This window comes from Pelmatolapia mariae, linkage group LG4 (genome assembly GCF_036321145.2).
Source record: "Pelmatolapia mariae isolate MD_Pm_ZW linkage group LG4, Pm_UMD_F_2, whole genome shotgun sequence".
NCBI lineage: Eukaryota > Metazoa > Chordata > Actinopteri > Cichliformes > Cichlidae > Pelmatolapia > Pelmatolapia mariae.
Window position 1 is genome coordinate 13,775,586 of NC_086230.1, and position 27,943 is coordinate 13,803,528.

A 27,943-nucleotide genomic window follows, 5' to 3' on the forward strand; every position below is an offset into this window, starting at 1 on the left:
CTAAATCTATAACCAAACATCATTTATTAATTTATTTCTATTAGTATTATTGATGGGAATCTGCGACAATAAATAGCAACTAAATGTTTTAAAGTTCAAAAATATAGTACATTAGAAAATGTGATCACATGACCTCGTTTTAAACAGTAACCGTAAGCCGACCACAATATTACCAGCTAGTTTTGTTAGCTTTATTATTATTATTATTATTGTTGTTGTTATTATTATTAATAACCATGGATGGTAATTGGGTTGTTACACATTTTTAGCGTGAAACAATGAAAAAAACAACTTTTCAACCACACCCAATCACGGTCACGTGGCATGTGACGCGTACGACACATAAAAACGTTATCACGCGAGATTTCCGGTCTTCTTCTCCAGGCGGTAGATAAGCGCGAGCAGCTTTCTTGACTCTCGCCATGCAGTTGATTTTTGTTAAATTATATTCATGTATAAATGTTGAGGTTGCTGTTGGTGACCCACCGTGAGCAGGTGAGACTTTGAGGAGCTTTTAATGAGACTTCAATTTGTGGAAGTTTTAATTGTGCGCGTGTGCTAGCTATTAGCTGCTCTTTAGCTGGGTGAACACGTGCAAGGAGTCCACGCAGTCGAGGACTCAGAAAGTAGCAGAATGAGCGTTTCGTTTAAGTAACATCATGTTTACTGACACGCAGAATAGAAGCAGGATAAGTTTAATTGATTATTTACGTTTTTGACGAACCGTGTTATGCTGCTTGTGCCACGTTACAACCAATCACTGATTTAACTTCTCATACAGGTCTGGATGATGTAGAGGAGACTCATCTTTCTGCCTGCAACAGGGCGAAGTTTCATTTCCTGATTAAAGGTAAAACTGGTTAACAGTTACATGCATTTGTGTCAGTGCAGTGCACATGATGAGGTTGTTATCCCTGTCCGAGAAAACAAAACCTTGTGGAAAACCATGGTATCTGAGCTGCTGTGTTTATTTGTGAAACCCACATGCTGCTGATGGATCGTCACTGATGACCTGTGTTTTTGCAGATTCGTGGCTCATCTGTTCTCCTTCCCACTGAGTGTCCAAGGAAGGAACCACAGTGAAAAGGTTTGTGTTGCACTGGATCTTGTGATCTCTGTTGCCACTTGTTCAGTGATGAAAACTGCTGCATAGGAAGTGCCGTCTGATGCGATAACTGACGATAGAAAGCTGTTCTGAGAATCTGCAAAGCTCTTTGCTTTCAGCTTGTGTGATCTGAGCACTCGGTCATCCACGTGTTGTTTCCTGATACAGGTGCTGTAGTAGCAGAAGAAAGGATGGAGATGATTTTCTGGCCTTGAAGACAGCAGGTCCTGAGCAGGTAAATCAGGCAAAAGTGATTTTAAAGTCAAGCCAGTGATGATACAAGTTATCCCTGTCTGAACTCAAGTGTGGAGTCATGGTAACCTGAGGCTTGACTGCTGATGTTTTTATAGCAAAGTTTTGCTTGAATATTGTATTGATCATGTTGTATTTTAGTGTTACGGTCTTATTTATTATTTTATTTTCTAACTTGCAGATTGAGTTGGTGTGGAAGGACGGAATACCAACCTCAAGTCTGATGCCAGAGGAGACTATTAAATTCAGTATTTGTCTTTATGAAAGATGAAAACCATGTTGGATCAGAAACGTGTTTTTTAATACAACTACAATGAGGTATAAAATTGAAGTATAGAAAGTAACATGATTCCATATGTGCTGGGAGGAAGGCCCAAAATGTGTTGGTCAATCTGTGCTGAAAGATGACCTGTAAGATTTCTTTTTCAGATTTTCTAGAAAGAACTGCTCCTCTTGTAGGTATTCACGGTCCTGTTAGGGGCAGAAAAACAAAATCCAGTCAGTCAAAAATCTGAACACTTGAATTCTTGACAAATGATTTCAAGCATTGCTGGCCAAATAGTGATTGTATTAAAAAGCTGTGTGCACTGTGATGCCTCATGTTGACTGAGTTTCCAAAGCGCAATAAAAGCCTGTACTGGATCATAACACTTGTGTTTATCTGAAGTCATTTCTTTTGGATTGTTTGCTGTGGTTCCATTTTTCCCACCAACAGTTTAGCAACAGTTACCAAAATAAAAGCTATTAACAAACCTCAGTGCAATGAATAACCGCAGACTTGGAATTAAAATCTTAAACAGACTGTACTGGTTTATATATTCTTTCGGTTGATGTCTAGGATAAATTTAAAACTAAATGGATTAATAGCTTTCTTAAATGTAAAAATTGCTGTCTTTTCTACTGAGGCCTGTACTATCCTGGTGACTTTGGCTCGTGCTTTGGCAATAATTGTGACTGGTCAGATGCTGAATGCCACTCTTTCCATGTGAACATACATGTGAAACCCTGGGTTAACTTGGTTGATAACCAGCTTTGCATGACTATTTATCCCAATTGCACATGTTGGGGTAAGGGTACCCAGACAATGGAGAGATACGCTGAACTCTCCTTACAGAACAGTCCCAGTTTTTTGAAGGTTTCTTAATTTTAGGTCAGTAAATTGATAAATATGGAAATAGGAAAGCGTTGGGCTGGTTTCAACCTTCCAAACGTCACGCCCCATTCTGATTTTGTTTGGCCAGAGCAGACGTTTGTGTTCAAAAGAGTGGTAAACGGACTGGTTTTCTACTCTACCTGAGCCCCAAGGGTACTTTGTCATGCTGCCTGGAGCAGTCAGAGATCAAACCAACAACCTTCCAATTAAAAGACAACCTGCTCTACCCTGCTGAGCCACAGCCACCCCAAGGAACATTAAAAATGTCAGTATAGCATGCTGCTGTACAGAAATAAACAGAGGCCATGAAGTCTATGATGTGCAGTGGAAGTGAGCAATTTCTTTGGGCAGGTTTTGGGCCAATTACTCAGTCACGCACATTGGCTGCTACGTCTGCACGGAGGTGAATGTGGAATTGGAGCCAGGGTGGTGGGAAGAAGATGTGTTTGGCTTCACTGAAATAGATTTCATCCAAAAACATCCACAAACAATCAGACCTGTGTCTTAATTTGGGATCAAATAAGGTTGGCTCAAATAAGAGGTAAAAATTTCACATGTAAGGAAAAATAGAGCTTGTGAGCTGCTGTTTGTCAATTCTGTTTTAGTGATATTTGACATTTGCAACTAAAAATATGCTCACCTTTTCCGCAGTATATCTCCACAGAGCCAGATTGGCCTGAAGTGCCATAGACTGAGAGCCGGTAAATGAAACTGGAGGAGGAACATTCAGGGTTGCAGGCAGCTCTGAAACTGAGTCTGTAGGGACAGTAACAAAGGCCAATTAGAGATCACAGAAAATGTGTTACTTTAAGCTAGTAGAGAAGACCAACATTCAGCCTCACCTGGTAAAACGGGGGCAATAATTTGTGGTAGAGGTGTAAGAGGAGGGTTTTGCCTCAGCCTCTCTGTATCCTTATGCAGGTGACTTAATCGTATTTGCTCCTGTAACAACAAGTGTTAAGATAACCACCACATTCATTCATTTATGTGCTTCATAAAGTGACACACATACCTTTAAAATCCGTTGCTCCTGCTGCCTCAGGTGCTCTGTTTGGGTGTGAATATTTCTCAGTCGCGCCTCGTGCTCCGCCTCCAATCGTTTCGCCTCCTGCAATGCTCGTTCCCCCTCCTCATACTTCTCTGCCGCGAGCTGTGAAGAACACGGTGTAGGGAAAATATGAACACACGCTGCACAAAAAACATGTCCAACACACTACACACAGGGATCGGTGTAGTGTGAAATTACCTTGCTGAAGGCCTCGACCTCCTGGGCTCGTGTTTTGAGTCTCAGGGCCGTGCTGCTTAGTCTTTCTTTCTCTCTGTCCAGCTCTTCTCTAAGTTCTTCCAGAGCTTCTCGCTCCCGTGCCACGGCCAGTTCCTTCTGTTTCAGCTCGGCCGTGCGAAGCTTCAAGTCAGCTTGCTCCTACAAAATGTTTTACATTTTTTGTGTCTTTTGACGACTTGTATGGGCTAAAGCAGATGACCTAAAGCTCAAGCTCACCTGTGCCAGACTTATGATGGAGCCCTCCCTCTTCTCCAACAGACTGCTGACCTCACGCTCAGCCCTCTCATGCCTCTGCTTCTCCTGGGCGTGGAAGAGTGCCCACTCGGCCGCCAGCTTCCTCCTCTCATCAGCGCAGTGCTGCATCACTGACTTCTGCTCCTCCAGTAATGCGCTCTGAAAACACAGAGAAGGCCAAAGAAGCAAGTGACGGTCAAGCTGCGCCAAGTTGGTGCAAAACACCTGCGCTGCTGCTGCAGATGTTCGTTGGCCTCACCTTGGCTCTCTCCAGCTCCTCTCGCTCCACGCTGATCTGCGTGGTGAGGACACGCCGCTCTTCCTCCAGGCTTCTTTGGGTCGACTCGGCTTTGGCCTGCTCTGCTGTCATCTTCCAGCGCTCCTAAAGCACGCAAAATTAAATGCCATCTTCAGTCTTTAATGAGAAGAGGGTCAGTTTATATTATACATGGGGTTTTTTTTAGCTGTTTTCCTCACACTTATAAAGTATAGTTTACAAATGAATAAGTAGGATGCTCTGAGCATCTTAGAGAACCTGCCAAAGGACAGAAGACCACTGTTTATGACTGTGGTTGCATGTTTTTTGTCAACATCGTACATCAAAATGAGCTTTGGGCTTTATTTCTTCAGCATTAAAAGCAGTTTTTTTGGATGTGAGGCTTCTGGCAGTTCTGAGATCAGCTCAGTGCGGTTGGGAAGCACGTCTGGTGCATACTTTCTGTCTGTGTGAGGCTCTGCAGACGCAGGACAACCATCTTCAGTCTTTTTCTTCTTCTCAGTCTGCGCAGCTACTTCTATTGTTATGATTTCAGTTAAACATGAACCACGCTTTTGTTCCTTCACCCATGTTTAGTCTTATTGGTTCATCAAGCGCTTGGCCATATTTCTACAAATTCCAAATACTTAGCTGTCTCTTGGTGTGAGGTAAAAATGATTCTGCAATATTTCTTAATATGCAAAGGGAGTGTTTGGAAATCTAAAGTACGACATTTTTCGTTGATGCACTACTGCAGCAGGTCCTGGTGTATAATCTTGGTCTGTTACTGTCATTTCTCATAATCACCTTCTCAAGCTGTCTCTGCTGCTCTTTAAGCTGAGTGTCCATCCTGGAAATAATGTCCTTCAGGTAAGCTTTCTCCTCTGCCATGGCTTTCTGCTGCTGGGCCAGATGACCCTGCATTGCTGAAACGCACACACACATACACACACACACAGAATGATGTTAAGCCATCGCGTTCTCGGACAATCTGCATCTTGACCCATTTTGTACAAAGTACACGCGCGCGTGTGTAAAATACTTCGAAGCTGCTCGTCTCTGTGCCGTGCCTCCTGCTCCAGGCCATGAGCGGTGTGTTCGTGTGTGCTCTCCACCCGAGAGGAAAGCTCTCCAAGCCGCGAGGAGAACTGCTCCATCTTTTCAATCACCCCTGCCACGGACCTGGACAAAGGCAGTGGAATTAAAACTTTTATGTACACGAAAAGCTTGCTACATCTATCAGCACTGGCGCTGATATCGTGCACAAAAGAAAAAGAAGCAAAAAAATTAAATGTGTGACTGTAAATTAGACTTTTTGGGAATTTTCTTACCTGGTCTGAGATGTTGCGCTTGTAACAGCATCAATCTCTTCTTCCTTTAGCCTCTTCAGCCTGTGGATCTGATCCTCATAGTCTCTCTTCATCTCCAAGATAGATTTTCTGAGCAGCAATGCAACAAATATACACTAAACCTTAAAGTCATCTATTTGCGATAAAATACAAAATATTTGGAGACTTATTGAGTTATTTCACTGAGTTATCTGGATAATTTAGTTGAGTAAATCCCAAAACCCAAACCAATTTCAATAAAGCAAAGAAGGCTGGTTTTCTTTTCTTTCTTTCCTCTGGTGTTGTCTCACAGTGTGTGTGTTTGTTTGGGAGAATTACTTTTTTGAACCTACAACTTCACAGCCAGTAAATTTGTTGCTAACTGTAGAAAAATAATCATGTAATGCAGAATTTGTTCTTGCTGCCATAAAACAGGTTTTCCCACGTTTACCTCTGAAGGTCTTTGAGTCTCTCCACCTCACAGTCTCTTTCCTGCTGGGCCTGGGCCATTTTCCGCTGGTACTGAGCCTGGAGCTCTGAGCGTTCCTTCTCAGCCACTCGCGTTACCGTTGCCAGGCGTTCCATCAGGTCTTCGCACTCATGTCGTGCTTGAGTCTCCCGCTGGGCAACCGAATCCTCAAGCAGTTTCACACGAGCTCTGAAAATACACAGAGAGACTTGGGTTACAGACACAAGTTTGTAGAAGACTTCTACAGTTTCATGTGCTAAACTGAATTGATAAATTGATGTGGTCTAGGAATGGACTACTTGTGTGCATTCTCCAGGAGCTCCATATCCTGTTTGTGCCGCTGCTGCATGCTCTCCAACATCATTTGGCTTTGGTCTCGCTCCAGCTGCAAAGTCTTGACCTGGATGATGACACAATAAACTTTAAAGCAGCTCAATGCTAAAAAAAAATAAAAATACAGTAACAATGCTCCCCCCATCACACCTCACATCCTTCTTGTCCATCACATCAGGACATACCTGTCCCTCCAACTGGATGAGGCGGGCCTGTAAAGCTTGATAGTCTGCAGGTTGTTCTTTTTCTTTAAGTCTCTGCAGGAGTCCCGCATCAACCACACCGCCTAGGCCCAGCAACTGAGTCTGCATCAGCTTTGAAAGAGAGTAGCCAAATTAAAAACAAACCAAAGGATGAATCTGGTGATTACATTCATCAGTAGGTCTTTGGAAGTGAGGAGGTCCTTACCTGGTTTTGGAGGAGCAGCTGCTGCAGACTGTCGGCTGAAAATGATGCCTGTTCCAAAGAAGAAAGCATTAAAAAGACAACAGGAAAAACTCGGAGACCACAAACCTGTCTTTGGGTGGTATTTACTTCAAAGGGAATGGTGTTGTAGTTCCTCTGCGCTCATTTTGTTTTCTTTGTCCTTTTTAAACATACTTAAAGAGGTTTGCACTTGTTTTTACTGCTTTACAAACTGCAGGCTTTTGTTATGTAGGAGTAGGTAATGGATAATAGGTATTGATTTGCAATTAACTGGACATGAATAATTTGAGCTTATGACGTAAAGGTCAACAGTGACTTATTTTAAATCTTTATACAGCATTTTCTATGTGCTGACAATACACACTGCACTTGTAGGAATCATAGATTCTAAGTTATAAGACTTTTTCTCAATTTTTTCGTGTTCACAGACAGGCAGAAGGACACGTACACACACAAGCGGTGCCAAAAACATCACCTCCTTGGTGGAGGTAAAACATATCTATTACAATTATGACAGCCTTGATGCACGAAGGTAACAGTACCTGTTGTGGGAAAGCAGGTGACGTGTTTAGCATTGCATTTTGCTGCGGAACTGCAGGAAAAACAAAAAAACCAAACATGAGTAACAACCACACAGAGGCGTTACATCTGATATCAAGGTGCTGGAGAGAAATCTGATGGTATTTTAGTGAACTGAGTCGTTTCCCTGAGATTACCTACACCACATTGTGCCGGGCAGTGCAGTAGACAGGGGGCTGGGCAAAGGCAGTTGTTGCAAGGTTTCATATGAAGCCTGAGTGGGCTCTGTTAGCACCTTGGATCCCGTACTGGATGGAAAGTGGTGGGGTTTGGACTGAAGCTGAGGCTGGCTAATGCTAACAGCAGAGGCTAACAAGGGACCAGTATCACTAGCAGAGTAAACTGAGGGACAAGGCGAACTAAGAGTTGATGGATGGAGTGGGTTTGGTGGGGATGATGCTAAGGTGGAGGGGGGGTAACACTCGCCTGTGGGTGTATACTCTTTAACTACAGAAGGAGAGTGTATGAGAAAAGGAAGACACGGTTTAGTAAAATATGAGCTCATGACTTATTTCTATTTTAAAATGATGTGATACAAGGTAGGATTAGGTATTAGATGGCTTTTTTAAGTATACAGGAAGCAGCCTAATGATTAACATTAACTAGCATGATTGTGTGAGAGGAGTGGTCAAAAGGGCTTCTGCTGTAAATGTGCAATGGCAAATTTGCCGGCAATCTGAATCAGTGACTTTAATAAGATGGAAGGATAGCTACCATGATTAGGCCTTTCTTCTCTGACAGGCGTGGAATGAGCAGCAGGACTGAGGCGTCCGGGAAAAGTGTCACTACATAAAATATAAGGAACATTTTTTTAAAAAGGGCCAAATCGTTAACATGGATTTAATGGACTTACACAACTAACCCCTTACCTCGTTTCTTTGATTGAAGGAAGCGTGTCTTCTCTGCTTTTGGGAGTTTGTGACGTTACTTGTTTACTAAAAATGAGATCAGGTTATCAATCATTACTGAGGAACATGCTCTTTCTGTCTCTGTAGCATTTCTGTTACAATTTCAAATTGCACCGTACCTAACACTGAAGTCAGTGAAAGACTCTTCCTGCTTGGACGGTTTTGCCTCTGTGTTTAACGCGGACAGAGCCTTCCTCCTGCTCAGTGCCCCAGCTAACCAGTCATCCTCATCATCCCCTTCTTTCCTCTGGGTTTTAGAAACCTCAGGCTTGGCCTGTTTAATGGTTTTGTCAGCTGGGGCTGAGCTCTCTTCTGGTGCTTTTTCAACAGATGTGGAATGGCTACCAGTGAATGAGGGCTTTCTCTCCAGTAAAGGAGACGAGGGGCTCTTTGAAGCCTCTGCTGGATTCTTTGTCTTTTCGACGCCCTCCTCTAGATAGACGGGCTCACCTTCTGTCTTGAGGCCCAGCCAGTCGGCTGAGTTGCGTTGTCGAGAAGATGTGGGAGTGGTGGGCTTTGGCTTCTTTTCTGGCGTAGATACACTCATGTCCTCAGTAGAAAATCTGGTCGTGAGAAAAAAAAAAAGATTACTTCTGTCCTGCTGAAAGCTGTAGGCATGAAGCAAACTGTAAGTAACAAAACCTGGACACACCTGACAGACTGTCTACGAGACTGACGCCCTTCAGAAGTGGATCCCAGTGTGGGCTGATAGGATCCAAATGTGAGGTCATCATCTAAACGAGGCTCTGATAGTTGGGAAGACGATTAGCTACTTCATTGTTTTAAAATAGTATTTAATTACAGCCAAGTTAAGGACAAAACTATGGTGCTCTATCACCTTTCCCAGCAGACGTCTTCTCCTGTTGCGGCTGCTCTTGAGACTGAAGCTCGTCCTTCCTCTCGCCCGTTGGTGGTCGCTCCAGAAGACGCGGTGACGTGAAACTCTCCAGAATCTCATCAATTCTGGTACGAGGTCTCTGAGGGGCGTCGGCTCTGAGAGCAACGGGGAACAGAGGTGACGCACAAAAGCAGCTAGGCTAAACAAACCAGACTGAGGCTAGTTTGTAAAGTCAGAGTTTGGTTATGTTTTTAGCTGCAGCCCAAAGCAATACCACAGTAATTATTCATCATTTGAGTGCTATAAATAAAGACAACAACGAGAGTGAGAGGGAAAAAAAAAGTGAAAACAGAGCTGTTACCTTTCCTTGGGAGACCAAAGCGGTGTCTCTTTTTTCTTGGGATTGTTTTTATCACTGTCAAATCCGAGTGCATCCATTAGGCCATCCTTATCATCCTCAAACGTGAGCTCGCCTTTCTTTGTTGCCTTAGCTGATCAACAAAGAATAAAACACAAGCATTCAGCATTTGGCGATTATTTAAAAAAGAAAGGAAACTAAAGGATCCTGGTAAGTTTAAGGCTTACTCGTTTCATTCTTTAGCATGGGAGATGCTGATGGAGATGGCACGGATTTTTCAGGTTTGGAGAAGCTAGATTTCAAGTCAGGCTTTGAGTCACCTGGAAGCAAATCATCCAGGGGGTCGTCTAGATCTGCAGATTAAAAAGAGTCTTTATATCATGAATAATAGATTTGGGCCCCAGAGTGTAAAAGGGTAATAAAAAACTTAAATACTTACTTTATTATTATTTTTTTTATCTGCTATACCAATACAATAACTTGAAACTGTACTTTGTTGAACTGGATTCATTAAGTGACACATTTTCCAGTTGTGAAACATACACTTATGGCCACTTTGTTAGGCACACTTTTCAATTGCTCATTAACACAAATATTTAATCAGCCAATCACATGGCAGTGCATTTAGGTAGGCAGATGTTGTCAAGATGGCCTGCTGAAGTTCAAACTTTGTATCCGAATGGGAAAGAAAGCTGATTTAAGTGACTTTGAATCTAGAGTGGTTAATGCTAGAGATTAGTTGAGAACACACAGACTACTTTGAGCTGATAAGAAGGCAACACTAACTCAAATAACTTGAAAAACCAAGTTTTGCAGAAAGCATCTCTGAGTGAACCTGTCAAACTTTGAAGCAGATGGGCTACAGCACAAGAAGACGATACTGGGTGCGATTTCGGTCACCTAAGAACGGGAAATTGAGGCTACAGTTCACACGGACTCACAGTCAACCTGAGTAATATTTCTGATCATGCCCATCTACCATTTATTGAACAAAATACAAATATAAATAGTCTGTTGTGAAAAAAGTAAGTGTACACAAGCTAGATCAAACAGAATCTAGCTTTTTCTTTGCAGAAATCAGTTGTTTTAGGTGTTTTGCATGTCTGTCCACAATCTCTGACGATTGCTCACTCAAAGTTTTTGAACACTGTTGAGCAAAATCTCTTTAATTGTAATATGTTTGACAGTTTTTTCCCCCTCTGTGCTTTATTTCATAGTCATCGGCAAAAACAACATTTTACTTCTGACGACACCACGAACTTTACTGGCAAAGAGACTTGAAGAGTGCAGATGAACTTGTGACATTAAGTTTGGATATATGAGCTTTATCCATAGGCACCATTTCAAATTATTATTTATACTTGCCCCTTTACATGTATAGATATAATATTGGAATAACTGAAGGGCAATCCCATCTGCTAGTTGGATCATTGTTCTTGGGTGTCAGCGTATCTAAAAATGCAAATCTAATTCCTTCTGTATACTTCCAGATTTGTTGATTTGATGTGGAATAGCAAACATTTTACAGTGTACACCTCCACTGTTAAATACTACCCAGAAGGACCCACCGATGTGACTTAACTGCAAGTACAGGACTAAACACTTATCAACAACACTAATGTACCTTTAGCGTAAGGAGTCTGAGCAACACCTTCGTCCTCACCACCACTGTCTGAGTTAAAGCAACATTTTGAGAGAAACAAAGCAAAGCTGCAAGTCAACAACACATCTGTGCCTTGTTCATTTATACAAAGCTCAGTCAAGGAAGCGGATGTCACGGCAGGGAGGGGGGAGACTCGCTTACCAGAGAAGGTGAACTTCTTATAACTCCGCGCTGTGGATAAAGGTGCAGAGTTCGGCTTCTTCCCCCCTTTGGTGGGTTCATCTGAGGGAAGCGAGGCAGACAAAAGCCTTTTTCTGATCGCTGCTATTAATGTAAAACTTCAAAGCTGGTAATAATGTCGAGCTAATAATGAGAAAGTAATTTATGCGAGAACACTCTGCACTGAATTACCTGCTCCCTCTGCATTGCTCTCGAGCACAGCAGAGTCTTCCTTTGGTCCTTCGCTAACAAGTGGCTTGGTTTGCGCGGGAGCCGAACTGGGCTTCTTCTTTGATGCAAAGAGGTCAGCGTCCATGTCGTCCATGTCCTGCACGAGGACAGAGAGGAAAAGTGAAACATGCAGTGTGAACTTTATCTCTGCCGCCGCAACCTCACTTAATGACCCACCTTCATGCTCTTGAGTATGTCGCTGGGATCAGCCGCTGACACATCCGAGTCCTTGGACAAAAGAAGAAAACATAAAGAGACAAAATAAACACAAAAGGAAAAAAAACAGAGTGATTATGACCCAGTTTGCATATTATCCTACATACCTCAGTGTCCGCACCATCCATTTTTATCTCCTGTGCTAGCATGCTGAAGATATAATCAGTAGCAGATGAGCAGGAAAAGAAAACAGAACATGAAGAGGAGTAATAATTTACAGCTGGCACATTGCAATTTACAAATCTTCCTTCTAACTTACCTATACATAGGTCCATCGCGTGATGCTTTTGTCCTTACCGGCTGCTCTAGTTAGCAAATTATTGCAAGAAAATATTATGACACACTTTAACATAAAGATAGACACTAATTCTGATAAAACTGCACAACTGCGCTCACTTACTGTCATCATCAAGCAAGCTGTCAAGCAAATCATCCCTGAATGAACCTTAGAAAAGCAACAGAGGTATACAGTCAACTTCAGCATGGTGCAGGCGAGGCATACTACTGCTGCTGCCTATATCTGTATTTGTCGTGGTACGACATCTCCTGATCCATACTCCTGATCCAATGATTTTGGATCAGGAGGACAGAGACACACTGGGTTATATTTTAATGTAGAAATAGGCTTTTATCATTTTACAGTCAATGTTTTGCTGAGGTACAATCATGAGGGACAAGGATGTAATTGTGTGCCAGATACAACATACTTTAATATAAAGTGGACCAGACCAGTGAAACTCCCCTAACTGTCACTGTACAAAAGTTTAACTTTTCTGCCATTTAATTGTCTATATATTACTTAATTACTTTGGTGTAGTATGAATGGCCATGGGAGAGCTCTTTATCAAGCTGTAAATCAGTTAAAAGTCTAATTTTATGCCGTGCTTTAGATTGTTCAAAGCCACCCAGTGGGTCAGTGTTGTACCAAACGAGATTGATCGTTTTCAAACTCTTGTAAATGACTTGCTGTCTGTCAAACATATCTTTCATGATTGCTATCAAGTCGTTTGGAGCCACAAACAACATTCCTGTCACAAGGTAGAAGCTGCAATCAGTTTTGGGCAAACTAACTTATATAGAAGCCTTTATTTATCCAGCTATGTCTCACTGACATTAAAAGTGTCTTTTTAAAAAGTAATCTGGCCAAGAAAGGAGCAGAAATTGCAACAAATACAAAATAGTTATATAAAGACACTGTGTTTTTATTTATTTTATATACATAACCCCTTAATAAATCATGTTAGCTACAGTCTATATATCAATATAAGAAAATACATTACACATTAAAACAAATACACAGAAACATCGGAAATCACTACTTGGTACAAGACCGTTTAGAAGTTTTTGTCGAATTGATTCTGGGCCCCAGGCCTTATGTTTGATACTCCTGAAAGTTTTTTGTTTTTTTTTTAATTTAAAAAAATTAGGAAAGTTTGTACGATTCAAATAGCACAATTTTAACTTACTTTTCGAGGCTTTCCCCTTCGGCTTTGTAGCCTGAAAATAGCAGTGAAAATAAGTTTATTAAGTTAGCAGATAATCATGAAAAAAGTGAATGATAATGAAATGATCCTCAAAGATAATGAAACCCCGTTACATCGTCAATGAATAAATAGAAAGAAATGTCGAGGGAGAGCACAGTTTGACTTACCATGTTCAATCTGTGCTGGTGGGTTTACAGTGTAAGAGTAGCCATCAATCTAACAGTGCAGCAGAACAGAGCAGAATACATTTTTACTGCCATTTTTTTTATTTATTTATCATTTCATCGTCACTGTTAGCAGCTCTGGGTTTAAGAGCAGCATAAAATGAACACACATAAGCGCCTCCTGTCTCCATTGGCAACCGCTCAGCTACTCTAGCTAGCATTTGTCAAGAACATAGCACGACTGGAGCCTTTCGTCTTAGTTACTGTGGTCTAAATAGTCACGTATTCACACAGCTCGTTGTGTTTAGCGTTTAGCATCTTAAAGTTGGCCAGCAGACTAACGGTAAAAAAACAAAAACAAATCACACCGCCCCACACAACACAGAGGGTTGCACCTTAGCCACACTGCAAACAAAAGCTAACTAGTGTTCCAGCGCTAGGCTTGTGATTAGCATTAAATGTAGCTACATACAAAATAAGCAGTAAACCACCAGCTTCGGTGTTTGGGCCACTCAGTGCTGGAGTAGCGGGTGCCACAATCGTGCCGACCGGCAAAACATACGTTTCCTGTTTACTGTTTGAGGTGCATTATGGGTAGAGTAGTTTCAAGGAAACCTTCGGGGAAAGGCGTTTGAAAAAAGACTTTTGATTTGGGCTGTCTAAAAACACTGAAGTTAGTCGTTTTGAACATGAGCTGGTATTTTTAACCAAAGTGCTTGGGCCTGCTTAGTGAGGTCTGCCAAAGTGGTTTACCACCAGGTGGCATCAAAGCTTAGAAAATGACTCAAGGCAAATCAGAGCTGAGTAATATTTTAAAATCAGTTTACTACTACTGCTACTACTACAGCAGCTATTAGGACTAATACTAATACTATTAATATTCTAAAGCCTTTTCTGTTGTCAGAAACCGCTTGCAAATTGACTAGAAGAGTACCTTTAACCTAAACTTGAATTTTTATAAAAGTCATTATAAAAAAATTGAAAAAAAGAGTAATCATCTTTAAAAGTTTACAAGTAGATTTTTAAAAGCCTTTTAAACTGAGCTTTTTGAGCCTTTCTGATGGCAAAGGGAAGTTTGTCCCACAGTGTTGAAGCTATACATGCATATGTGCTCATACATAAACACAAATTTTCATGTAGGGTGGAACAGAGGTGCAGTGGTTAGCGCTGGGTTTGAATTCAGTCCGCCTCTCTCCCTCCCATGAGCTCTGAAATGGATAAATAAAAGACAATGGCTGAATGTGAGCTTTATATCTTAATGGCATTTTCCAATATTGATCTAATGTTTAACATTTACTTGAACTGTAAAGTTTATTTTCTGTGATGATTTGTGTGGACTGTGTTTGAAGGTGCAGGAGGACTGTCGTCTTCCAGTAAGCACATTCCTCAAAGCCATCATTCATCGTGTTACAGAGTTACATACAACTAGACCTGATTTTGTTTCCTGTTCATTGTAGTATCAAAACAGTTTTCACACATGAGGTCTGTACATGCTCGATATTGTTTCCTTTTTGCTGAATTGGTGAGTCAGACAGGAGCTGTTAACAGAGACGTTTCCTTCCTCTGCTGGCAAATGTGGACAGGCCTCATTTTGCCTCTGCAGTTTTGTCGAGACTGTCGGACTAATGCACACAAGTGATAATCTGTGGCAATTTGCCTTTTATAAAGTAACCTGGGTGTGCAAATAACATTTTATTTATTTTCCAAATTATCTGCTGTGCACGTCATGTGATCGGTATACTTTACAGGAGTGCTTTGTTTACTGTAATGTCAGCTGACATTTTAAATGTTGATAGGAGGCAAAAAAAAGCACTTTGACCGAGTGGAAAATAAATACTTGTATGATATGAAAACCATTTTAATAAATCACCAAAGTATGGAACAGTTATTATTAGTGCATATGACAGAGAAGCCTCCCTGATGTTCAGTGGCACACAGCAGAGCATAAATGCCTTTTAATGCTATATTTAGTTGCTGGGGTTCCTCTGGGAGAACAGCATAAAGCTTTAATGTTTACATGCCACATACAGTGCAACATATGACGTAAACTCAATACTTCAGAAGAAATGAGGCCACTTGTGAAATGCTGAGATGCATCCTGCCAAAGGTCTAGCCCTCTGCGTGCAACAATTGAACACAAACCATATGGAAAAGAAGCAGGAAAAAAACGTATGTGTCATGCTATGATTTACCCATGAAAGTGTTACATTTGCAGTCTTCTCCTGGAGAAAAAAAACACAAGAACTGACTGCAAATAAAGTAAAAAATCAGTTTAATTAAAATATGTGAAAGGATTAATTTTCCTGAGAAAATCACAAGCAGCAGTCTAGGGGGTGAAAAATAATGCCAACGCAGAAGTGCTGAGCACAGCATTTCCTTGGTTGAGCCAATAGAAATCTGCAGATACACCATGTTAAAATGCTCAGTTTTACCACCGATATAAATATGTTTACAGCCTTTTGCAAAAACTATTTGGGCCACTGTAGCTAAGTTCTGTATTCATGACATGTGAATTTTGCTCTAATGTTCCCATTAAAATTCTGCTAAGGCTTGAAGTTATGCAAAACATGGGAGCATGGATGGTTGGTCTTGATCAGCATTCAGTTGCACTAAAATATATGTAATGGAGTTTGTTGTTCAGTTTTTCTGGTTAAAACATTTTGTTTTAGGCCTATTTTTTCCAATAGCCAAAATTAGCATGTCAATGGACTTTGCTCACCAAGTTAGCTAGCCCTGAGTGGTGTTAGCTGTTTTCAGGCCAAAACAAACAGGCGTCCATCTTTTATGTAATCTATGGCTAACCATAGTGTGAGATGAGACTATTTACAGTATAAAAGATGTAAGTAGTCATACTGGTTAGTGAACTCCATATGAAGCCTAAAGTTTAGCAGCTGATGAAGGAGGGGTGGGAGTGACAATAAAACCGAGGACAGTGTACGCCCTTCAGCTAACAATGTCAGTTACAACTGGTAGCATTAATAACAATGTTAAAACAGTGAACTTCATGTTTTATTCAGTATGACTTTAAACTTCTAATTGAACCCATAAAGTTATCAGTAAAATGTTTACGTCGGTGGCCGAGTGAGAGAGCTGAGGACTTCTAATATAACGGCTCTGTAACAATAGAGTAAAAACAGGACACCAGCCTTCTTGTGAAAAAGGAAAAAACTGGGGTTGCCTGGTAAGGACATTGAATTCTTTCACATTCAGCAATTAATTGCACGTAGTTCGAGCATGCAACACCTTCAACCTCTGAGTGACTACTTTTGATCAGGAGGCGATTGCACAGGTTGCCTGGTGAGAGGCGACCTGTCTCCAAGCAATCATGCTCCAAACCACACAGACTGTAATTACAAATTGGTAAAAGTTTGCAAATAATTGCCATCTAATTTAGAAATGTAGACAGATTGCAAACACCTTGCAATCAGTCTGTGCCAGTCTGTTCCAATGAGTACAACTCATCTGTCATGTGGGTCTTTGCAATGTGGGACTCAGCTGGTTATTAGCTGGTTGGACATAGCTGATTATATGCTCAAATATAGTGAGCACCTATGTTATTTTGCAGTTAAATTGCCAATCCTGGAGTAACTATCTCCTACTTTCTCGTGGAATTTGTAAATTTTCAGTTTCAAATTGAAGAAATTTTTGCTGAACTCTGAGTGTTAATCGTTAAATTGAATTTCAGTGTATGTAATTCCACAGATTTATCACTGCTGATCACAAACAGATTGAACGTAACTGCTAACTTGACCCCATTCAGTGAAAAACTGTCTTATTGTCGTCTTATTCCTGTTTGATCACCATCCTGAAACACCAAAGTTAGTTTAAAGTTGGTAGCTGACTGCAAGTGGTCACAGTAACATAACCAGAAGTCTTTTTGAAGGAGTTGCAAAGAAAAGCGTCTGGACTTCTTTAAGTTGCTTGAAGATGTTCTTTGCAACTCCTTTGACTACGATGACCTGGATGACTGAGAACCTTCACAGACAGGAGTCTTTTTGCAACCACTGCAGTCGCCCCCTGCTGGCCACTAGAAAGAATGCAGCTTTAAGGCGTCTTGGCCTTGGATTCATTTCTCTGATCTAGAAGCTACTTGCACCATGTGTGAATGAAACATACATTTTGCAAGATTTAAAATGTAATATTGTTGGAGGGTATGAAAATGTTTTGTTCTATTGTTTTTCCTTATGGAAAATAATTTTATATGTCAAAGTAAAACATCAGACAATCAGAGAAGAACATTGTGGCATTTTATTGTGTGGAGGCACATTTTTGTTACTTTAAACCCTGGAAATCTGATCAAATTCACAAGCTAAAGATACATTTTGACTCTAAAGCAGACAGCAGTATTAGCGATGTTGTAAATTCAGCCTTTGTCCAGTTTCGTCTTCCAAGCTGAAACATACCCATGTTCACTCATTTGCTGTTTCCTCTTCAGTAAAACGAACATCTGCTGGACAGATAGGGGGGAGGCATGATCAAAACAAGCCTCATTGTTTTTGTAGCCCTCTATTTCTTTTTTTTTTTTCACTCCCGGTGGGAGCCTTACTGTGAGCTGCCAAATGCAGATGAATTAGAATCAGATCACTGAGAAAATACAAAGAAGATTACATGAAGTCTGTCCTGTAGCATCGGTGGGACAAGTGTTGACATCAAGAGGCCACTGAAAAAAAGAAGCACAAAATAAATTAAGACTTGTTTTCTGGCTTATTCAACTTAAGATTTAACAAATGACGTCTGCAGGGGAGGATGAGCAAGTAATTGGGAAAAAAAATTAAATATTAAATGCAAAGTCATGAATGATGTGGGAAAACAAAATGAACAGCACGCCCTGACTCAGGTGAATACAGCTGTCTCCAGAAGATGATTCATGAAGCTAACATGCTGTGGTTCATTATGGGGGTCAGCTACTTTATTAAGTTCCCCTACACCGGCATTTAACAGTGCGGTTCCAGGAAGGTGATGTATTTATACTACCCCTCCAAAGAGATGATGGATTGCTGTTCTGCCCATGAATCATTTAGCGTAGTAACAGTGAGTACTCAAAAGCCAAATGTGAGGCAGGCATCTCTGTTCTTCGTGCATCTTTCGAAGGTTTACAAAAGTTACAAAACCTCCTTCAGTTTCATCACTACAGCACAGCATTTGCAGGTGTTCTAGAGATGACAGAGGATCTGGCAGATCTTTCAATCTATGTTTAAAATATCGTGCCTGGAATGTCAGAAATGTTGGAATGTTTTCTTTTTTTTTCTTCTTTTTTATTGCAGAATTGATTTATCAGTGGGGTTTTTCCTTCCTCTGTCATAACAGACTGAACAGCCCAAATCCAGCACACGTTAGACTAGATCGACTCAGGAATGTGTCAGAATGCACGTAAGTTATGACTTCTCTCATTATCTCCTGTGATAAAGCTAACTGAGGGTGCGTGCCTCAGTTCACTCCTGTTGGAAATTATCCTCTAATGATTTTGAAACGCGTGACATCGCCACAAATTTTAAAGACAGTTTATTTATAGGCAATAATTTACTGCAATCAAATGCTACACAGTGTATCTGACACACATAAGCAAACCAAATTAAAATAAACTAGTGTGGAAAGAGGTTTTCCACTCACAATTCCGGTTTGTAATGGCTAATGACATTTTAAGTGATGGCTGGAAGTTCGGAAAAAAACACCAACGACATTTCAGACTTTGGCCATCTGCACTGGAGAGGAAAACAATTCCTCCACTTATGCAATTGGAACTGTAAACACTGCGAACACACAGTTTGGTGCTGAAACGCTGTTAGTTGCAAAGTCATGAAGGCATTGGCCAATAATGATTTAGAAGGAATAGTCATCCTGACTCAGCTAAATCCAATTGCCCTCGTAAAAGCGCTCTCCTAAGGTGGCCTGTGACCTACATGAAACCTCCATCCTGCAGTGGGGCACAGGTTTACTATTTTATGTAGCGATCTTTCACATTCGCATTTAACACTGTGGTTCCAGGAAGGCAATGTATTTATAATAACCCTCTAAAGAGATGGTGCATTGTTTCTTCTGCCTCTGAATCATTTAGTGTTAGCAGTGTAGCAGTGAGTACTTAAAAGCCAAATGTGGGGCAGGCGTCTTGGCTCTTTATGCATCTGTGCCTCTCCAACATGCTCCACTGCTCCACTTTCTCCACTTGTCTGAAGCCCCTTTGTAAACCCCTCCTCTCTCTCTCTCTCTCTCTCACACACACACACACACACACCATTTCCTCATAATTGTCAGCCTGTCTTTCCGTCACCCGTCGTGATTCTCAATTTTGGTGTGTTGGTCTTAAGTATGTTGTAATGTTTTTATTTAATGAATTGCCTTTTCTTTTCGATTTACAACGAAAATGTTTTGTACATATCATATGTTGAGTTCTGTAGTGTGATTTGGATTCTTAAAAACTGACTGTATAAACACTGTCAAATCCTAGAGCAAAACATATTGCGTAATCTTCATCACAAGCACATTCAAAAAAGATCAGGGTTTTGAAAACTTCCTTGAAAATCCTGATCGTTTTTGAATGATTCCTCATTAAAAACAGTCTTTTAATGAGCACTGGAGGTTTGCTGCGATTTAACAACCTGTAAACAGAGAACATTTTTCAAGGCTGCAATAATAACACCCGGCGGACGTTATCTCATGTCAGGCCAGTAGAAGGATGACATGCATGTTTGACAGTTTCAACAGCATTTAACAACCTGGACTGTAAGTTGAATTACGGGAATTGTAAATCCTGAAACTTTGGAACCTGGCCAGCGCTAAGCACTAAAGAAGCCATCGGATCTTGTTGTCTGCCGCCTTTTAATCTGTCGCTCGCATGTTCTTGAATTTGAAGAAAAGGTGTTGCATTTTCTCAGTATGCTTCCCTTCAGGTCATTTGTTTGCGTTTCCTTACCCAGTCATTTCTCTGTTTCTGTTTCTCCATTGCTCTTCATGTATGGCACGTCTTCCTCAAACTCCTCTCTTTGCCTGTGGGAGGTGATACATAACAAGAGCACAATGTACACTTTTATCATGATAAAATCTTAAGATCTGGATGATGGAAAATGTGCACACAGTTTTTCCTGTTTCATTTATTTCTGTTTGCTTTTTTCAGTCTTAATAGTGAGCTAGTGCCATGCTCCATGGTGCTGTAGCCGTTGGTGTTGTTTGCTATTGCAGTGTGAGTGGGTAAGCAGGGCCAGGGGCCTGAGATGATTGCACTTAAAGTCAATTAGTAGCCATAAACTCAAGAGCACTGATATTTTTTTCCTCCTCCATTCATGTCTCCATTAAAAAAAGCTGGAATACACTGTCGTTACATAGCCAGCCACTTAATCCACCACGCTGTTGCTCAAAGCAAGCCCTAAAATAATCACATGGCTGATTTAGAATCAATGAAAACCAGTCTCTCACGCTGTTCCCCACATATGAAACAGATATGGCTTTTATGTGCTAAAAGTATAGTTTTTGTGTCAATTATTTAATGAGCTATTTAAAGTGTTTCTCCAATGGCTCAAGGTAAATTTTCTCTTTATTCTTTCAGGCATTTGCTAAAGCAAATACTGACATGAGGGGGTTAAATGCAAAAATAAAACAACATTTCTAGATGTGAAAATTCAAACGGGGGTTTATAAAGTTAGACTCACGGTTTGATTTTGTTGGAGAACCTCTGTCGTAGGATGAGAGCAATGGTGGTGAGGACCATCATAGTCGTACACATGGCTCTACCCCAAGGATCTCCTGCCTTGGGAACGCTGGTGGTTCAGAGCACTGAACCGTCTTCCGCCATTGAAAGGCTTGAATGGTAAAAGGCAGAGTTTGTGGTGTAACAATCTGACTATTCCTGCCTTGGCGCTCACACATGATTGGGGAGATTACCATGGAGGATTAGCTAGGATCAAGGAGGGGGGGGTTAGATCTCGCTGGCAGGACTATGAGGTAAACAGAGCATGCTGTGAGTTGCTGTTCTAAAAACAGCCCACCCTTACCACCATGTCATTAGCACAGCATGCTAAATCCATCTCATCAGTATATTGTCTTTTTTTCAGTTGAGGATAGGCAGAATTATGTAACGGGGGCAATAGGGTAGCTTCGCAACATGAGCCTAAAGATCAACATACCAATCAGCTTACATTGCTTTATAAGTGGATTATCTAGTTCAATATTATTGTGCTCAAACATAACTTGGGAAACATTGAATGTTTAGAACATATCATGGGACTGATTCTAAATATACCAAAACCAGACCCTCTAATGACTTCTCTGCAGGCCAAGTCCGGTGTTCCTACAATATATTATGAAAAGAGAGCACATAGTGGGATAAATGAGGGTATAAATATGGACTGTCGGCAGCTAAGCCACTTATACTTAGCACTGCTGACTCAAGCACAGAATAAGGGAGCAGTGGGGCAAGGAATAGAAAAGAAAGGTGTAATTTTGTCGGTATGCCCACGAGTGTGTAGTGACAGGAGGGTCACATTGAAGCGGCAGATAAACAGAGGCTTTTCTTTTTATTTGAAAATTGAATCAATTACAGATACAAACGTGAGCCATGATGAAAAATGTACAATCGTCACATTTAAATGTAAAAATGTAAAAACGTCTCGGTATACTTAAGAGCTAATAAAGTGGATACAAGTGGATACAGACTGATAAGATTAAACATCTGAAAGACATCATACTGTTTAGAAAGAATGCTGTTTACATTTCTGTTTCAAGATATACACATTCAGCAGAAGGCACATCCAAGTCAAATGTGACCTCTAGTCCACTGGTGGGTCTATGTTTGCATTTTCTTCCTCTTTGCTCTCTCTCCTTTTAATGGTTTAGCTTTTTACAAGAGTACAAATGTAAGAAGTTGAGCTGATTTTTTTTATTCTTCCCTCTCTCCCTCTCTTTCTTTCTGTCTCTCCCTCTCTTATACACACTAGAAACACACTTTACTAACCACACGTAAGAGTGGATGTCCCATGATTATCTTAGATTACATCAAGCTGTATCTCACATTAGAGTCAACTGATTGATGTCCTATGAAGCCTAGAAATTAGAAGGTTTCCCCGCATGCCTGCCTATGTGGAAAAGAAATAGAAAATTAAAAAACCCCAAACAAAAACCGAGTAAATGTTTGTTTTATATGTGTAATTCTCAAGGCTTATATTTTATACCATCAATTTACATATGAAAGTGGCCATTTTACATTTTTCTCATGCAACATTAAAAAAAATTCAAACTACGACACCAGAAAAACAGAAAATGGACACAATCATGAGTAAATCATAGTATTACGATATGTATGTATATAAAACTAACTTTTACTATTAGAGAGCGTGTATATTTCTAAGTTTTACTACTTCTAAAGTTTTACTACTTCTTTTCCATATGGGTAGTCCAAGTTTAAAACGTTCAACCAGTCGAGGTTGAGAGCTTTTCCCAGCCCAGTTCCTTGTAGATGGCAGAGATACTGCAGTAGACCGTGGCCAAGAGGTTTGTCCATGCTGCGCCCACCTCAGGTGTGACGACCTCTGGAAATTCTTCTCCCAGGACTTCTAGGATTACACCGCTCAGAATCTGAGTAAGACACAAACAAATGTGCTCAGGACATTGATGGAGCAGTTTGACTTGTTTTTCCCTGAAAATGTTGACCCCCAGTCTTGGGTTTTTATACAGTTGAAGCAAAGAAAGCATAACATGTACAATATGCAGACTGGGAGAGATTGAGTTGTGCTTGTTATCTTTGGTCAGATGCATGGAACTGTTTTTCAAATTTGAAAATACACTAGCTGTCTCTTATCTTCTTATTTAGTGTCAGTTTTTCTTATATAACTCTATGTTTCAATACTGAATCAAAGGAATCTCAGATGGGAAGGCTTGCTAGTAGTCTCTGGCGCTCTCAGCTAATTAATCTGGTTTCCTGGTCCAAACAGCTGCGTTGTGCATCATATTAAACGGTGTGCAGCTGGTTTCTGTTCACAAGCTCACAACAATTGACTGTACATTATGTATCTGCTTAAAACTACATGCAAGAGAAAAAACATAAAAGAATCAAAGGACAGGAAGCAAAACCAAGTCACAAAATTATGGCTTGTGGAATACCAGAGGTGGCAGGAAAGAGGAGTTTAATGACGAACATAATATAAAGTGGTTTAAATTGTAAGGTAAAAACCCAATGATACAGAGACAACCCCAACAATCAACCAATCCCTTTTGAGCAAGAACTTGGCAACAGTGGGAAGGAAAAACTCCCTTTTAACAGGAAGAAATCTCTACCAGAACCAGACTCAGGGCGGGGCGGCCATCATGACTGGTTGGGGGTGATGACATGCGTCGTATGCTTGACATTTTTCACATTTGTCTCACATTTTATCATTTCCTGTGAATGCACAATGATTTATTGATCATTTTATGCTAACCTATTAAACTGACTGACTGTAAATACGTGACTCTACAGAAGCACATGGTGCAGAATGAAAGACAGTTTTTTTTTTCTACTAATGTCTTGGAGCGTGCTTTCTGCACAGCTGTTCACGCACTGTTTTCTTTTCACACACTTTACCTTGAAGTACACAGGCTCCACCTTGTGTTGGAGTGCATGGGCCTTGGCCACCAGCTTCAGCACCGACGCCACCTTATCTGAGTTGTCAAGGTTTTCCACCAGTGTATTGATGGCATTCATAATTCTCCGAGCATGCTTCCTGAGCTGGGCGCTCTTCTCCAGCTCCTCCGCGTCCTCAATGTGCTTGAACTGGTTGAAAAACTGCTTGGAGGAGGGGAAGTTGACAAAGAATCTGCAAAGGAGGAGTGCTAAATGAAAGATACGATATATATACATACGTGTAACTGCTGTACTATTCTCATCTTCCTTCTGCCTGCAGCCTCATCCTATAAACCCACGTTCCCTTGTCAAGTTGGCAAGATAACACGAGTAAACACTAGCGCATGTATAAGGGTGCTGCATACTTTTAGTGTAAAATAACTGCATTAAACTGATACTGTGCAGTGTGGTTTCCATACATTTGCAAAGGATTTACAACCTAAAGGGAAGAGTCCAGCTGCAGAGCTGTGATCATGCCAAAGAGCTGAATAAATAGATACTTTAGACAGTGATTTCACAAGTTCTGTTGTACTAAACAACAGCTGTGGTTACGTTTATGAAATAAAAATGAGGAATACTGACTAAATGACTAAATATGAAATAGTTATCATCATAAATAAAGTTATAGCTTCCTTTGCTTTCCAAACCAATTAATATGTCACACTGGAGAAGGAAAGTAAATCTTGTAGCATCAGATAAAGACTCCCAAAGCGTGCACTAACTCTGATATTCTGGGAGCTTTTCTGTTTCATAACTGTTTTTGCTTTCATAAATGAATGGATGGACACTTCTTATTGTATTTGCAGTTTAAGGCCCTTTGCCATTCAACTTATAAGGTAGTATACATATGCGTATCCTTATTTCGTACCTGAAAACCCAGTGTGATGAATAACTCTATTGTTTTTAAAGAAAAACAGTTCCTGTCCTGTTATCAATGTCACTATTTGTTGTTTTACCCATTCCTTGGGATGGAATGACAAAACTAATATCAGGAACAGGAAACCTGTCTCCTCATACACATTGTTTTCAAGCCACCCACCCTCGCCGCTCCTCGTTTGGGAACCTGTTGGCTGATGTTTCTAGTTCTGCTCTGGATCCTGTCAGGACTTAAAAAAACATAATCCTGCATACTTTCCAAAAAAAAGTAACATGCTTATTACAGATGAGGGTGTGGGTATTCTATGCTTACTAAGGCTGCTATGATCGCACCTGATACTTCCTTTTCTTTCTGAGTGACACTGAAATTATAATTCCTGCAAAGACAGATACGAAGTTATACTTATGTTGGAATACTCAGTTGCTCATCTCAGTTTAAGTTCTGGGTCTAGAATTTAATATCGCTGCGCTCTTCCTGAAGACAGCAAATAGTCCTTTTAAAGATGTTTTCTTTGACCCTCAGAAGTATCAGAGTGAATTAACAATGAGGAACCTAAAAACTTACCCCCTCCCACAGTCTGGGAAGAGGGCCAAAGCATCTGGTTTTTGGCTATCGGATCGAGATATCCCATCTCCTCCCTGTCTGTAGAGCAACTAACAGAAAAAGGAAGCGCGGATTTACACTGTCAGATCTGCAACATATGGCTCGATATTAAAGTTTTACTCGTGAACTTAAACGTCTGAGGGAAGGAGGTTGGGAGGTGGCGCATTCATTTTTCAATCCTGGGTGTAGGGGCTTCTGCAAGTGCCGGAGCAAAATAATGAACCGTGCTGTTTAATCTTTCTGTCTTTGTAATTGCATGTGACCTGTGGTTGCATATAAATAGCCTCATTAGTTTTTCATATGGTCATTGGTTCTTAATCCTTCCTTATCTTATTTCGAGAATAAATGAAGAGCTGAAGTGAGAGAAAGTTTTTCATTTCAGAGACAGAGTGCCGAGATTTGCTACTTTAGATCCTATCTGACGACCATAAAGCCGACAAGTTTGAAGGATTTGCAGCGTTAGGCTTGAAGTTGGATACGGTGGCAGGATCTTTTCTCGCTGGCTGAAGGAGAATTTTGCCGGGACACGGATATCAATCGGACTTTATTAATCAAATTCCCGAAGGTCGCAGGAAATTAGTGATGGAATATAAGCAAGACAATATGAAAGGACATATTTTAAATACCGTTTTACACTATTTTCTGTTTCTGTAGGAAAGCACAGCAGCTAAATTCCATCTTTTCAACAATCTGTGAAAACGACATTACCAATGGTGATTGTATAAATACAGTATTACACTCCCTCTCAACTTTCACCTCCTGCAGTCGGAACGGATTATAAAGGCATGCTCTGTCGTGCATCGAATCTCGTCACACAAGAATTACATTCAAAGCCGTCACACTTCTGCTAAATCCCTGCACATGGATGATCTTTGCAACATTTTCTTTGCTTAACTTTCGATGTGAAAAAATGAAAGCGTGGTAAGTGCAGGAATCAACCAACAAATCAACAAAATAGGATGTAGTAAATATATGAAAGACTGAATACCTACTGTGTATGTATCCACTGTAATAGAGAAAAGAGGAGGATTTTAAATGTCTTACAGCTGGTGATGGAGTCATGCTGCCATAGGTTGCCAAGCCCTCTATACAGGCATTCAAATCAGAACCTCTTCTGAGAGGGAGTGAGCCCCTTTCATGGGCACAGATGGGGTTTAAATGTTTGACCTCTGCCCTAACAACTTAACAAACAGGATTAAGAGAGCGTCACATCTAAAGAGATGACTGTAAAACCTGTAAAAGTCAGCAAGCTCATTGAAGTTGAGCGTATCCTGGATTTTGAGGAAGCAAGTTTTTTTTTAAAAAGTCTGCACTGGGGAACAAACAAGCATCAGCTGTTTTTTTATTGGCTCCTGCTGGTGCGCTGATGGTAAAAGGGGGTAAAAGGCAAACCTTAACTTACGTGTGGTGAACTATATAATAAAGATGGAAAGAACTTTCATACCAAAGTCTCAAAATAGGTGATATTACACTGTTTGTGCTATAAATTTAAAAAAAAAATCATGTGAGTAAATAGATGCATAGCCATAAATGAGGATGATAAACATCAAAATAGTTCAAATATAACATTCCTGCTAATTATAGACAACATTTTTCACAGTACTCTTTTTATTATTTTGGTGTGAATTAGATATTTCCTCAAACATACACAGAAAAGGAAATACCTGACTAGTATGGCCACCCCGACATCATCACAGTTCTGGTAGACTTTTCCCCAGGAGGCCTGGATCATCACCCTCTCCTTGTCAGTCAGCGGGCTTGGCCGCTCCAGGTGGTCCACCTCTCCGTCTCCCTGCGTCCTCTCCATCTGGAAACACAGTGTGTAGTGAGCTGAGCACATGCAGAAGGCAGGGCTGATGAGAGCACCCCTCCCCCTCAGGCAAATAAACACAATTTGTACCTTTTTGTTGTTGTTGTTGTTGTTGATGATGTTTTTTCCTCTTGTTTGTGTCTCCTATGTGGTGGCAGAAGGGAAAAGCAGTTTCCTGTTTTCCACCCCTTGTCCCTGTGAGAATCTCTGCTCCCGACCTCTGAATCTCTGCTGAGCGAGAGTGTGAGTGAAGAACGGGCTAGGAAAAAAAAAATCACACAAGAAACACACGCAGCAGCGAATGAGGAGGAGCCTCTGTACTCTCTCTTTATACACTCTCCCTTCCCTGCCTCCCTCCTTCTCTTCCCCTTCTCTCCCTCTGCCCGCCTCACCTTTGTAGGTGGTGTTTAATGAAAATATGATGAGATCAGAAACAAATTCCAAGCAAGGGAGCCGGATATGTTATGCACGTAATGTGTGAGCGCAGATACAGTGTAATGTCAACATGGTAAAATAAGATAAAGGTGCACACTCTTAACTTGTTTTCCCTCTAGAGTCACTCATGCAGACTTTCTGAGAGAATAACCTGGAATGATATTGAATTTCTCACAAGCTCCCTTTATG

At 40.8% G+C, this 27,943-nt stretch overlaps 2 protein-coding genes, 2 long non-coding RNA genes and 2 other non-coding genes across 11 annotated transcripts; 3 read left to right on the forward strand and 3 right to left on the reverse strand.

Annotated features, from left to right (window-relative positions):
- Window positions 1–383: 383 nt before the first annotated feature.
- LOC134626049 (uncharacterized) lies at window positions 384–2,005 on the forward strand. Its single transcript, XR_010093787.1, has 5 exons — window positions 384–495; window positions 782–850; window positions 1,027–1,087; window positions 1,274–1,340; window positions 1,539–2,005. It is a non-coding gene; the product is annotated as an uncharacterized LOC134626049 (long non-coding RNA).
- On the forward strand, window positions 1,129–1,200 carry LOC134626833 (small nucleolar RNA SNORD49). Its single transcript, XR_010093843.1, has one exon. It is a non-coding gene; the product is annotated as a small nucleolar RNA SNORD49 (small nucleolar RNA).
- LOC134626832 (small nucleolar RNA R38) lies at window positions 1,368–1,437 on the forward strand. The gene has a single exon (XR_010093842.1). It is a non-coding gene; the product is annotated as a small nucleolar RNA R38 (small nucleolar RNA).
- Window positions 1,718–13,986, reverse strand: LOC134626048 (fas-binding factor 1 homolog). Of its 6 annotated transcripts, none has more exons than XM_063471528.1 (33): window positions 13,914–13,986; window positions 13,445–13,493; window positions 13,260–13,290; window positions 12,194–12,238; window positions 12,053–12,098; window positions 11,901–11,943; window positions 11,755–11,805; window positions 11,539–11,674; window positions 11,329–11,409; window positions 11,149–11,196; window positions 9,752–9,877; window positions 9,528–9,657; window positions 9,167–9,321; window positions 8,981–9,074; window positions 8,448–8,891; window positions 8,290–8,355; window positions 8,135–8,205; window positions 7,562–7,867; window positions 7,384–7,433; window positions 6,824–6,871; window positions 6,601–6,729; window positions 6,382–6,482; window positions 6,065–6,271; window positions 5,617–5,724; window positions 5,328–5,467; window positions 5,093–5,211; window positions 4,289–4,411; window positions 4,012–4,188; window positions 3,757–3,933; window positions 3,523–3,660; window positions 3,353–3,452; window positions 3,151–3,266; window positions 1,718–1,828 (listed from the first exon to the last, which is right to left on the reverse strand). In XM_063471528.1, exons 2-33 carry the CDS (start codon window positions 13,445–13,447, stop codon window positions 1,745–1,747), a joined length of 3,693 nt encoding a protein of 1,230 aa, XP_063327598.1. In that variant the 5' UTR covers window positions 13,448–13,493; window positions 13,914–13,986; the 3' UTR covers window positions 1,718–1,744. The 6 variants fall into 6 exon arrangements, with proteins under 6 accessions (XP_063327598.1, XP_063327599.1, XP_063327602.1 ...); XM_063471529.1 differs by having other exon boundaries at window positions 13,933–13,971; XM_063471532.1 differs by having other exon boundaries at window positions 12,053–12,093; window positions 13,445–13,951.
- Window positions 13,987–17,671: 3,685 nt separating this feature from the next.
- LOC134625347 (uncharacterized) lies at window positions 17,672–18,102 on the reverse strand. Its single transcript, XR_010093718.1, has 2 exons — window positions 18,050–18,102; window positions 17,672–17,888 (listed from the first exon to the last, which is right to left on the reverse strand). It is a non-coding gene; the product is annotated as an uncharacterized LOC134625347 (long non-coding RNA).
- Window positions 18,103–21,929: 3,827 nt separating this feature from the next.
- Window positions 21,930–27,600, reverse strand: LOC134625348 (cytoglobin-1-like). Its single transcript, XM_063470574.1, has 4 exons — window positions 27,410–27,600; window positions 27,174–27,316; window positions 23,991–24,222; window positions 21,930–23,005 (listed from the first exon to the last, which is right to left on the reverse strand). Exons 2-4 carry the CDS (start codon window positions 27,314–27,316, stop codon window positions 22,841–22,843), a joined length of 540 nt encoding a protein of 179 aa, XP_063326644.1. The 5' UTR covers window positions 27,410–27,600; the 3' UTR covers window positions 21,930–22,840.
- Between the last annotated feature and the right edge of the window lie 343 nt (window positions 27,601–27,943).